The 13,949-nt window shown below is 38.7% G+C and overlaps 1 protein-coding gene across 1 annotated transcript in view; it reads right to left on the bottom strand.

Moving 5' to 3' along the window:
• CNTN3 (contactin 3) overlaps nt 1-13,949 on the bottom strand; it is a 75,932-nt gene that overhangs the window by 49,745 nt on the left and 12,238 nt on the right. Inside the window, exon 2 of the mRNA XM_075513658.1 lies at nt 5,507-5,602. Coding sequence (XP_075369773.1) covers nt 5,507-5,602 — 96 coding nt within the window. The remainder of the gene's footprint in view (nt 1-5,506; nt 5,603-13,949) is intronic.

Raw genomic sequence — 13,949 nt, 5'->3', positions numbered from 1 at the left:
TAAGACTTACAAAAGGGATAGAAGACCAAATATCTAAGAAATAAAACTGAAATACTAATATATTCATATGTTCAGTGGCATTGATGTGCATAATGAAAAATGGAGTTAAAGAATTCTGTAAGAAGTTGGAGTGATACCTTGCTTGTCCAGTTTGCCCTTTCCCAAACGGGAATCATGCATCTTTTGCTACAAGGCTAGTTATATGCCTCTACGCTAGCTTAAAAACATGTACTGTAAAGTAGCTGCAGATGTTGCACAAATACATAAATAAGGATATACTAATTTTAGCCTGGTTTACTTCAGCCTGGAACACAAGTTTATCAAAAGAAGTGCTTTAGAAAGACTGCGTTTGATAAAGTGCAGAACAGAGAGAGTGTCTCTGTAGCATTGGTTTGTTACTGGTGGTGAAAATAATGCTCTGACAGATAAAATTCATTGTAAAATCCAGCTGTGAACATGTATTATTGTCCCTCATATGGACAAATATAAGTGTCTCTCAGGTACCATTTGATTTCAAACTGTCAGCTGAAATTTGTGCAGATGATGATGATGACACCAGCAGGACTATTGCAAAATATATTTTTAAATAAAAATACCATTTCTCCTTGGCAGATTGAGAACAGCTCGAGAACACTATGGAACCATTTTTAAGGCCATTGCTTTTACAATATTCAACGTACTATTCTCCTTAGAATGCATTTTTGTGCAAAAACCTCGTAACGTGCCTACTGCAAGAATGATTTATTGTTCATGCCCAGATGCGTGTCATCCACAATCTGCAACGAAAGCAAACAGTAGAGGTGCAAAACCAGGATGCTTTCCACCTCCTGAAAACACCCTGATGGGCAGTAGAAAAGAAACCGTATTCTGGAGTTCTATCAGTTTGGTTTTGCTTTGTTTTAAGGTTATGAAAGGTTTCCAAAGCCAAATAAGTAAGTAAAATCAAATAAGTAAAATCAACTCAATTTACAGTTTCCTGAAAAATAGCATGTTGATATTCAAGAGTTGTGGAAAAGAAATAATCAAAGCATCAAAATATTTCTGGCATTTGAGATGCTTTCCATGCCATGTTATTTATGAAGCACAGCCTTGCTGGAACCTGCAGGTCTCCAAATGGCAATACAAGAGACATGAGCAAAAATTTGCAAGTCTAAATACTAATTTGCAACAGACACGACATTATTCACTGAAATATTTGTCATACCAAGCAGTGAGCAATAAAATTGGGATCTATTTTTCCATGATCTAATATCATTTTAAACCAGCATGTCACAACTTTAAAATAATAAGCTGTAAGCTAGATTGATCCCTATCCTTCAAATACAGTCTCATTTATTGATTAAGTCTACATTTATCAGGGCATGATAGTAGGAAGGAGGACATATTCTTGCTGCTTTATATATGTAGAAATATCCTTGCCATATTGCATGAAATAGGAACACATCCCGCACGAGGCTAATCATGAATATAAGACAAGCAGAATTTCCTTGCAATTTCCAAGCAACAGCTTGTCGGCTCCACAACACTCTTGCCATTTACTTAAGTTCTTGTGGGTTATGGTCATATTCCGCATAGTAACAAGATAACAGGGAGTATATCTACCAACATAAAACTAACGCCTAGTTTTTCCAGGCAAGCCTGAATTCCTTGAAAAGTCTGAATAACAACCACCGAGCAAATCTTTACTTCTACCATTAAAAATGAACTTTCCTCTGTGTGTAAAGCAGCCCTGAAACTACCACAGACTACATAAAAGGACTATGTCTCATTGCTTTCTCCCCTCCTGAAGAACAGAAAATACCTCATAAATTAGTAACATTTCCTGAAATCCAAAATCAATGTCAGATCAGTAAAACTGACTGTACTAAACAAATATAGATCACAATATCTAGCAAATGGAAACAGTATCTTAAGACAAGATACACACACAGCAGTAACAGTAGGTAAAACCCTAAAGGAACTTGTGGATTTGCTTTACTCGGGGCTTTGTCACTCCTTAGGTACTGAATTTGGAACAAAATGAATAGTAGAGAAAAATAATTTTTGGATCTCCATATGTCTAGCCTTTTCCATTCTTGGCAGAAAGTAAAACATTAACATCGCATGAATGTTTTAACTGGCTGCATGTTAAGTGTGTCCAATATTAAGTTTTTATGTTGAGAAGTTTGTTATATTGACAGTCCTTTAAAACCATCAAAGACATAACAGTAACACACTAAAAAAGTCAAAATAGCTGTAGAGAGTTCAGTAGAACTTAATGGTTGTAACAATTGAAAAAGATAGCAGGAGATCCACATAAATCAATTTCAGATGTCATTTTATCTTTCGAGTATGTGGGGGAAATGATTTAGTGATTCGTGGAAAAACCAGGATATTTTAACAGGTTCCTTGTAACAGAATTAAAATTATATACAGCAGTATGGCCATGCAGAACAATGACAGATGACCATCTTAATTATCAAAAAATCACTGCTCAATTATAATACAACTTACATTATCTAACATAAAAACCAGTTGAATTAGTAAAATTTTGGGGGAAAAGTCTTCACACACAAAGCCAGTCATTCACTGAACCTCCCATTCAGTAAATCTCAAACAAGACTGCTAAAAAAGGGAATGCCAAAAAGGGAAAATGCACTAACTCTTAAAAAAAACCCAAAATTGAAAAAATTGGTGTGGTTTGTGATACAGCTCACGTTTAATGACAGAAATATAAAACTGATCTGTGGACCCTCAACTTGAAATATTGAGCACCATCTTCCTCCTCCTGTACACCAGCAGCCATCACAGAAACAAAGCTAAAATACAAGCTCAGCATAGGAGCCAATGTGTATGAAGTTAAATGGAGTTTCATTGTTGGTTTAAATGGTAGATGTCCATACCCTGATGGAACTGGAACTGCAAACTTCAAAAGGACAAAAGTACCGTTAACTGCATGAATAATTTGCTCCCCATTGAAAGGGGATATTCATATTACTTATGTAAATATCTGTGGCTAAGATAAGCAAAGAAGAAAATATGCCAAATTGTAGAAGGGAAGCAATTTCCTTTTTCCATACTATGAACTGGCATTTCTTCTGGGATGGACATTGGTTGCTATTGGAACTGAGATGCTGTATATGGAGGAATAATCACAATTTAATCAAGTCTCTTCTTGAAGGCTCCTTACAGAGAATGTAAGAAATAAGTGCAAATCCCTGTCAAGCTAGCAAGAACTTAGAAATTGCATGACATAGCAGAACACGAAAGAAAAATATCTCAGGGGTAAAGGGTAAGAGAAAACAAGGTATTTGAGAAGGTTTTTGGAATTAGTTGTCCTGGTTTCGGCTGGGATAGTTAATTTTCTTCCCAGTAGCTGGTATAGTGCTGTGTTTTGGATTTTAGTATGAGAATAACGTTGATAACACAGGGATGTTTCAGTTGTTGCTCAGTAATGTTTACACTAGCCAAGTGCTTCTCAGCTTCCCATGCTCTGCAGGTGCACAAGAAGCTGGGAGGGGGCACAGCCAACATGGCTGATCCAAACTGACCAAAGGGCTATTCCATACCATATGGCGTCATGCTCAGTATAGAAACTGGGGGAGTTGGCCGGGGGCAGCGATTGCTGCTCGGGGACTGGCTGGGCATCGGTCGGTGGGTGGTGAGTGGTTGCATCACTTGGTTTTCCCTGGGTTTTGTTTCTATCTCGCTCTCTTGTTGTTTTCCTTCTCATTACAATTTATTATTATTATTATTGTGTTCCAATTGTTAAACTGTTCCTATCTCAACCCACGAGTTTTCTTACTTTTGCTCTTGCAATTCTCTCCCCCATCCCACCGGGTTGAGGGTGAGCGAGCGGCTGGGTGGTACTTAATTGCTGACTGGGGCTAAACCACAACATTAGTGTTGTCTGAAATTATTTGATAGCTCAGTGCAACAAATACAGAATCAAAGAAAAAAAAAAAAATCAGATCACCAGTCTGGAAAGGGCTGAACAGCCCTCAGGCCAGGTAAGCTGTTCCTAAACCATCCCTGCTATTCCTAGCAACTACTTCTGCTTAATGGATGGATACTTTATCTAAGACTTACTGACCTGCACCCTACTGTGCCAGGTCTAGAGGCACTGTATGTTTGATGTCACTGTGCTATAGGTTTATTTTAGTAAAGAAAGAAGAGGAAGGTTTTCTTCCACCTTGCTCCATGTCTCCTGAAAACTTTAAAGGTTAATCCTCCAACTCTCAGACAAATCCAAGGATTTTAAATAATTCTGGTACCAATTCTCAATTCCATTTGATAATTCAGGGAGCCCTCAGCTCTCTCTTTTTTGCATGAATAACACAATTAGTGTGGGGGGTGTCAATCATACCCATCTGCTGACTGCGAAAGAAATTCTCACCTCTTCCACGTGTTGATGAACCACCGTTCTTAGCAATATGAGCACATTTTGTATCACCTCCCGTTTAACACCTCAGACTTAAACATTGCAGACTCAGCGCAGGGTTATAGTGAGTTTGGCGACCACCTCTGGCTGTATACCCATGCATAGGATGCGAGTATAAGAATGGCTGCGGTAATTCAGACTTTGGACTGCATATAGAAGCAAAATTTAATCATTCTAATTCTTATAGATAGCTGGGAGAATGACCTATTTTCTCAGCAGCTGAAAAGACAAAGCTGTTGTAAGGCTATAAAGATGATTTAAGAGTATGTATCAGTTTAGAGAGAGAAAAATTCTGCAAGCTCAGACAGTTGTAAAGTTGCCACTTTATGGCTGTGTCTGCTTGGACTCTGCCAAATTTAAGAGGCTACAACACCTATATTATTGTATTCAATGTTTAGCTTATATTACCTTGTCTTTGCAATGAAATCTAATGTTTAACATCACAGCCCTTCAATAATGAGACTCCATATCAATTAAAAACAAATAAAACCAGTTACTTTCAAATATTACTTGAGGCTCAATAGCAATTAGCCAAAGACTGAAGACGCAGAATGAATGATAAAACATACTTGCAACTTTTGGTCCACCAAGAATCCATATATCTAGTTTTCTTGCCCCTCTCGAGACAGCAGTGTTTTAAATTATGCCAGCATCATTACATTACGCTATCAAATGTCTTGATTGCAAGAAAAGGGGGAGATACTAGCATAATTAAAGACAACAACCTACTCTTTGCAATTGTCTAGTCATAGAGAAAATCAGATTCATCGAGGCTTGGCAATTGTGAAATTGGGCAGAATTTAACTCCAAAAGATACCCAATTAATTACTGGAAATACCATAAAAATCAGACATGTTAAGTGCACAGAAAGTACCAGGAGCTAGAAAGGCATTTCAAGATAAAAATAAATCCTCGTACTTTCCTCCCCCTCTTTTGGTTTTGTTTTCTCTCTCTTTGTATTTACTTCAGAAACCAGGTTTCATTCTTGCTCTCTCTGAAGGACCTCTCTTCTGCCTCTCCAGGGAGATATTCCACTTTACGGTCAATCAGCTCTGGTGGAAGCACAAAGCCTGGAAGGTCCCTTACCTCCCGCCCGGGGGGGTGGTCCACAGAGCAGCACGACTCCCTGCCCCTCTCGAACTGACACCGTGCTTCTCATTTTCGTCCTGGAGTTTTCAAGATCTGTTTTTGAAAGAAAGGTGAAGGGGATATTAGGAAACAGAAAAGACTAAATATACAGGAGTTTCGAGTTCTCAAATCCCGATATCGCATCTTTTAGTATGCAACCAAGTTCAGCGATTTCAGCGGATCAGTTGCAAAAGAAACGGCTGTTCAACACGAGGGACGATGACAGAATTAGGACTGAAGCAAACTAATTTAGAAGAACATAATTAAACAGATCCTATGGCTAATTTTGTTCTTATACTAGGCTTATGCTACCCTAATTTTGATACCAAAAAGGAGTCATAAGCATAACTTAAAAATAGGTCCTTAAGCCACTGTTTCTTCCAAAATGAAGGCTCTGATGAAAACAGCATCAAGATCCTACTGAGCTCTTCTAACCAACTATAAAATAACACTTAATAACAGAGCTATTCAGAAAATGGATATACATCTTTTCAAACAGAAAATAAGCTGCTTGACCATCTCCCTACAGCAGAATCCCTTGTAACATTGCTAAGCTCTGGTGAAGGCAAGAACTTTGCATCTCGGTGTATTGACCCAGCGCTCTGCTCTGCCTGGCTTCAGGTCTTCTGTGATCACTTTAAGCTGTGTAAGAGGGGAAACAAATGCTACCGAGTATACGCAAATGCAAAATTGCAAGGCAGCAGTATTTTATCATAAACTTATATTAACTTTCCCTGTAACTGGTGACTCAAGATCTAAGAAAGTATGGCCTCATTATATTCTTGAATTAAGCTAGATATAACATTCAATACAAACGAAGATTGTGGTTCTACACTAAGAAAGATTTTTCCATGAATAAACCATATATTTTTCCATAATAAAACCAAAGAGAAGAAAATTTTTTTAAAAAAAAGGTTGTTTATAACCTTGTAAAAGATACTAACACACAGAGTCTTTAAAATAAGGCTGTCTTTATAACCAAGCATAATAGTAGTCAGTTGACCAACAGTAGCTATTTCCCAAAATGTAATATTTTTTAATATTAAAAAATCAACAGCTGTTACAGTCAGAACACGGAGCAAGAGTGATTAGAATTTCAATGCTTCATTTAAAAAAATATATTTATTGCCGCAGTAAGATACTGTTCTATTATTCTTTGTTACTACACATAAAGCTCATAGGAGGGTTTCTTAAAAGGGCTATTTTCAGCTTTCCAACTGAATTTCCATGCAGATACACGTCAGGGTCTATGTTTTCACTCGCACAGTAAGTTTGGGTCTTTCAGCTGGTACTTCAGAGGAGACACGCTATTCTATGCTAGAATGACTATAGCTACGCAATTTGGATTTTAAAATTTACAGAAAAAGCATCTATTTTACACATAAAATTAATTTAGACAAATTTTGCCCTCTTACATCACAACCAGCGCGAGTCATAAATCTCATGCAATCCCTATCATTTCTGTAATTAAGATGAACTGGTTTATCACTGCTTTCTAAGCACGTACATCCGTTTATTGCAAACACAGTCCTTCAGAAAGTCAGCTGCCTTTGAGCTGCCCGGCAGCCCGCGCCAGCGGGACGGGACGGGACGGGACGGGGCCCCGCACCAGCGGGACGGGACGGGGCTGGGGCAGCGTGGAGGGGACGCGACCCGCAGGGCACGCCGAGGCACCCGGAAGGGCACGGGCTCGTTACCCCGCAGGCACCCGGCTCTGCAGTTTGATCTGTTGCAATTCCGTGCTGCAGAAGTTATTAATCACTGATTGCAGATGAAGACTGCTGTCACAGGGGAACAGATTTTTGGGAAACAAGAAGCAATGCAGAATCCATCAGAAAATGAAGAATATGAGCCATACCACGATAAAAGAATAATTTTTCACTAATTAGCAGGAAGCTCTCCATCCTACCTTCTAGAGTGGCTTAAGTACCAGACTAATCACACAGCTGCAGAAATATCATCACTTAATTCATTTATATACTTGTATATTCTCTTTACACATTGTCTGGCACCACTTTGAAAAGAATTAAAAATCACCATGCAAAATAAGAGAGTTCTCTATTAGCATTATACAATGAATCCAAACCTCTGACCTTGGAAAGGACTCGCTGCTCGCACACAAGATTCTGGTCTGATTTTCAGGTGTCCTGTAGCATATTCAGAGTATTAAAGGCCAAAGGCAGTCATGTTTGGTAGAGTAGCAGGAGAGGTTGTTTCTTTGGGGGTTTTTTTGGTCTGTTTGGGGTTTTTTGTTTGTTTGTTTTTAATAAAGCCAGTATCCTAACAGCAACAACACTAGGGAGTAGTGCTGTATCTTCTAACAAAACTTGCTATTACATGGAATCATTGGGAAGGAACATTAAGTTCTCAGAAAACTGACAGGCTAAATAAAATACCCTAACAGGTGGGCAAATAAGGGAAAAGATTGTTTACTTTTACAGATCGATTGGTATCTCTGAAATCAGGGGTTCTTATCCTGCTGAAATGTCTTAATAGATAAAATATAACTGGAAACAAAGAATGCAGATAAGAACAGGACAGAAGACGGTTTTGAGAAGCGACGAGTCAGAGCGGGAGTTGCTTTTCAGCGCCCCATGGGATGCCAATCTCTCATTGTTTTGTTTGACAGAGAAGGGCAGAAACATACAAAATATTTCTGCATTTTATCTATTGATCTACAGATTGTCTTATCAGATTTTTTAAACATTTTTTTATCTACTTTCTCAAACTGGTCACCAAAACAAAGTGTGTTAATTAGTTTCTCTTGCCTACATCTTTTTACTTCTTACTTGCATTTATTATGCCCCACTTTTATCTCCTTTCATCTGAAATGCAATCATTCCAGTAGGAAATGAGCGACTTTATTACCTAACTCTACCAGGCAAAGTCTCTAATCATAATGATGAAAACATTTTCGTAAGAATGTTACAAAAACCTGACTACACAAGAAAAAAATATTCAACTTAAAATGAATCTAGAACTGTGTAATTTGCAAATTAAATATTTTTATTGCCTGTTTATAGGTTGCCATGTAGAAGAAAGTTTAAAATTAGCAACTGAGACTTTTCTGACTCCTGAAACAGCATTTTCTTCTCCCTTCCCATGCTAATACACATATTTGCCTCATTGCTTTAGTCCCAAGTACATAAAGTTACATCAACTGAAACACACATGCCATTGCAATAAAATGGAGCAAGAAAATGTAATTCAGCTTTATTGAAAAGTCTTTTATTCTGCCCTAAAAGGAGAACAATGAAATCTGTTCTTGCACATACAAACAGCAAGGATACAAAACCCACATATTCCTTTGGGTTCTCTCCTTCCATTTACTAAGGTAAATTTTAAGTCTCAAGCACATTGCTAAGGAAGTTTTCAAAATACGGAGTAACAGTAACACGAGCATCATTTTTACTGCCTCTACCCTGTAATAACTGTTTTATGCATTTGGAACAGAAGCATTTAAAAGTTCATGTGATACCCATGACAATTAAAAGACATGGATTTGTGAATTCATGAGGGAAAGAGAATGTTACCTGAAGCATCTGCATATGGTAAAACACACCTTGTTCTCACCTGATGTCAACACGTGAGAAAGAATAAAAAACCTGATCTTCATCTGCAGAACGCATGCCTGTTGACTGCATTCATTGCAGTTCACTGCAAGTACCTTCTAAAATGTTTCTGTAATCTTGCGTAAGCAAGGAAGGTAAGCAAACGGATCATATAAGATCAGATCAAATATTATGCCTATGCTTTGAAAAGACATAGAACACCATGTTATGAAAAATCCAGAGAATTTTTGATGACAAAGCTGCTCCAGACACACGGGTCCTAGCTTGTGGCAGCACCGAGTTGTACCACATTGTGCCAAGAAACGTGTGTGATATTTCACCCCTAGTCACACCTATCTGTACATAGGATCTTCATAAGATTAGTGGAGGCTGCTAGAAATTATACCAACTTCTAATTTTTTTTTTTTTTTTTTTTTTTTAAAGTAATGCACAGGACACATTCAGTCCCTGGAGAGGAGCAGGACTCAGTAGGTTTCCAACTTCAAGGCCCCTGACACCCAAGCATCTTATTACACTTACATCAATTGATATTTATTGTCAACAAACATTTATTAGCAATTCTACCATGTTTTGATAACTGAAGAACAAGGGTTCATGCTCTACTAACATAATTGTCCCTTAAGAGCCACAAAAATATTTATTCCATTACTTCATTAGACTCATTATTATTCAAAGCAGCAGAACTTGTTAAATATACTTTATGTATAATTCTGTACTGGGAGGATGTTCAAGTACCTAAATGAGTCAGACAACCAAATCTTAACCGTTTTCTTGAATAGGTAATTCTGAAGCAGGGACTTTGTTCGATGTCAGCACATAATGAAGTACTAATTCACAACCCGCTCACCCTGGTAAAAGTCACATTATTAAAAAGAAATGAAATACCAGTCTCAGCTCTTCAGAAAAAATAACAGCCTCAGCATGTTGTAATAACTATGCTGGTAATGACAACTTCTGGAGAAAACAGAATAAAACAAATATGTTTCTTAAAAAAAAAAAAAAAAAAAAAACCACAACAAAAAAAACCACCCACAAAAAACTCTTTACCATCACCTAAATCACCTACGTGCATAAGCAAACCTTCTTCCCCACCACTCTATATCCCAAAATTGGCTATACCAAGGCATTTCCACGACCGTGTATTTTATACTTCTTTAGACAGATACCAGAAACTGAGTGTACACTTGGCATAGTTTTAAGTTTCTTAAAAATACCTGTATCCGCTCAACAGAATAGTTGTTTACACAGCCTGTTAACCCCAGCACACCGCCCGCAGACATACAGCACTTGGAAAAAGCGCAGTAGAGCTGCATGTGAAGCAAGTGGTACTTTCTGCTGCCTTCCCTGGGCTTCGGATCAAGCCTGGGAGAATCATGCTGGGGTGGGAGGGAGGGATGAGACCAAAAATTATCTCTGTAATCATCAATTATTGTTGGAGGTAGAAAGGAGAGAGGAGAATAATGTTAACAGTGCAAAAGTGAACATTAGTCAAAGCACACAAAGAATCGGGGTGATTTGTCACTCCAGGAGAGATTCACCGGCTACTGGGGAACCATCTCCACAGTTTCGTTTTTGTCAAGCTGGTGTTACAGGCAAATCATATAGTTTCACAGCAACCTCTACAAAATCTCCTAATGCTGTGACACACTGCTGAACTTCCAATTTATAGTACGAATTTCCAATTTATCTGTACGAAGGTAACGGTACGGCGGGTTACACACATACACACACACTATGGAGTATTTTTAAAACCCCATTTTGATAAGAGAGGAGCAGCTTGGGTGCTGCTGGTGTGCTCCTGCAGCCCAGGACAGCGGCACCGCTCCTCCAAGTTGAGACCCAGCCCTGATGCACGGCAAGTAACTGCTGCCCACAGCCACCCATGTCCTGGCCATTTCATGCCCTAAAGGCTCCAGGACAGGCAAGCAGAAACGACCTCCCACCCTCAAGGCACTTTTTATTCACAACCCAAAGCACTACTTAGACCAACATTGAGTTTTTAGTTTGAAATACTGCTCCTGTCTCTGCTCACATTACATTAGTCTCATTCAGCAAAGCCCGTCTAGGTCTGTATCTCGCAACCATAGAAATATTGGTAGTAAAATGCAGCAAACTTCTATGTAAAGCAAGCAGGTGAGGGAAAAGATCTTGCAGGTTGTTTCTGTTGCATGACAAGCAGAACATCTAACGAGCAAGTCGTGCAGGGACTAACAGGCTGCTGGAGCCAGTTGCGGTGAACAGCACCAATCAACAGCGTCAAAAACTTACTTGCAAAACTCTCAAACTCTTCACCTCCCTTTAAATCACTTGGGGTGCAGCAAAAAATGAAACAGGAAAGAATTAAACACTCTTACACCAATTAAACGAGAATCATCTAAGAGTCATACAACAACGTCTGTTATATAAACACAAATAGGAAAAGCTAAAAAGAAATTGGCAGGGATGTATCAGAGGGTGGTGAACGTGAGATGCCAGCATGGAAAGATGTAGAAGAGTCTGCAGTAACGAGGGAGAAAGAGGGACACAGAGAGGCGAGATGCTTCTGTGGGCTGTGTGGAACAGAAGGAAGAGACCAGAGACAGCAGAATAAAAAGGCAGTAGAGGAACGTTAACAGCATAAAAGTTGAGTCAACATCTGACTAATAGGGAATTTTTTTCTCTAAGCAAGCTTTGCATTGGCAAAAATGCACTGAGAGAACTGGAAAAATAGCATTGTAAGGGAAATGCGTGTTTTGAAGGGAAGACATTCTCCAATAAATATTTCAAAAAATATACCTTCCATAAATTCGTATTATCTGGGAATTATCACTGAACTCAAGGCAAACACAGCACTGAACAAAGCAATTCAAGTAATTTGAGAAATATCTCAGGAGGGAAGGATGTTTGCTCAAGGAAATTATCCTACAGGCGAGTTCTCAGACGGAACACAGACTTTGCCCCCTAAAGCTTTCCTAAAACACACCCTAAGAATATCCTGACAGTCTATAAAGCACCTCCATCACTAACTGCTCGTGACCACAAAGCAGGTTTAGTGGTGAAGAACACCAGGCTATTCCCATTTTAATAAACAGATGGCTAAATGCTTTGCCAGATCTAGGTCTAGTTACCTGAAGGTTTGTTTATTTATTAAGTGGCAGTGTTTCCAAGACGACTTTCCTCAGTAAATAAATAAATCAATGAAAACCATCCTACAACAGTTCATTTTTGAAGCACTGGGAACATGCTGGTGACAACAGGATTTTTTTTTTTCTGCCACTGACTTCACTCCTTTATCTTTCCAAAGACAGCCACCTTCCTTAAAGAAATGGATGGATTCTCCCACAAATCTTACAGAACATAGCTGGGTTATCACAGAAAGTATTGCAAGGATACAGGTAACCAAAATCTGTCATCTTTCCCATCTCATTTGGTATGGAGCACCTGGCAGAAAGCCCCACGGCTTTGATTAGGGCCATGTGGACTATAACAGATGTAACGATGACAAATAACAGATACAGCAGATGAGTAAGTGTCCTATCAACACATGTCTTACCACAGCTGCTGCTTCACATGTAAAAATACACTAACTTGTTAGTCAGCATAAAAATCCAATATTCACAGACCTTCAAAATATTTATAATTCTCATCAAAATATGTGTCCTACCTGGCTTAAGCAAAATAACATGAAATGCACATAATAAGGAATGCCATTAACTCCAACACAGCTAATTAAAAACACGGCCCTGGAGGAAACCGTACCATCTTTATGGAGCTGCTCCAGCTCTCCAGAGTGAGTCTCCAGCTTTCACAGCCTGTGGACCACCTCTCTGAGGATCAGGCTCTCCCAAGCTCTGCAACCCTGAGACTGCATTTCTTGCTGTGATTAAGACTCTGAAGTAGCTTTTTCTCTTTATGTCTGCCCCTCTACTACCAGCTTTGCAGCCAGCAGGCGTGCGCAATGAAACAGCCACGTCCCCATCCATGAGCTACAATACTAGAGTAATTTGCCTAGAAGAAGAGAGCAAACCTTAACCCAGGACCTAGCCTGCCAAAATCACCTGTGCCATTTTATTTTCCAGAATTGGCTGGGTTTTATCTCTAGCTCCAGCTGCTGTTCAGTGTTTTTAACTTGACATGTTGGGGATCCTGAAGAGCTAACACTAACAGATTTTTAATTTTTGTTTTTATTTTAATAATTCTCCCATATACTGTTTCTCAACCTAAAAATAGATGGGTTTGTCAGGTACATTACACCTCAACTCTTTAGTGTAATAAAACAAGTACAAGGGAACTTAGAGAAGATGAATTTCCACATAAGTGATTTCAGTAACCTACTTGAAGTAAGCCATACAGGGGCTAGAATGCAAGCACAGAAATTAATACTGTATTAAGAACAATATTTACAGAGCAATTCAGAAGAAATTAAAACTTTTAATTTTATTATCAGAGTTGCTGGTAGACGAAAAATGCAGAGGCAGAAATAAAAGTAATACATTTTCATGGTAGCACATTTGCCTGGTTCGTGTAGAGGAAGAACAGTTATTTTACTATATTAACTATTCAGATAACAATTTTAAGAAAGAGGTAAGTGAATTTTCACATCTGACAAATAAAATAACTCAGACTTAGTATCCTGAATATAGCATATGGCACTGACATTAATTGCCTCTGTGATGTTCATACCTAGCATTTCTGAAACAGGGACATAATACACTCTTCCTGGGGTGCTCCACTACAACTGCAGCAGTATCTAGCTGGTACAAAGATGTTGCCACAGCATAAAACAGATTCTGGAAAACTGCTGCAAACATTTATGATTATAAATCTCTTGGGTTACTAGCTAGGATTAG

This window comes from Mycteria americana, chromosome 11, assembly GCF_035582795.1.
Source record: "Mycteria americana isolate JAX WOST 10 ecotype Jacksonville Zoo and Gardens chromosome 11, USCA_MyAme_1.0, whole genome shotgun sequence".
NCBI lineage: Eukaryota > Metazoa > Chordata > Aves > Ciconiiformes > Ciconiidae > Mycteria > Mycteria americana.
Note: the sequence above shows the minus strand (reverse complement) of the source record. Positions and strands in the feature narration are given on the sequence as shown.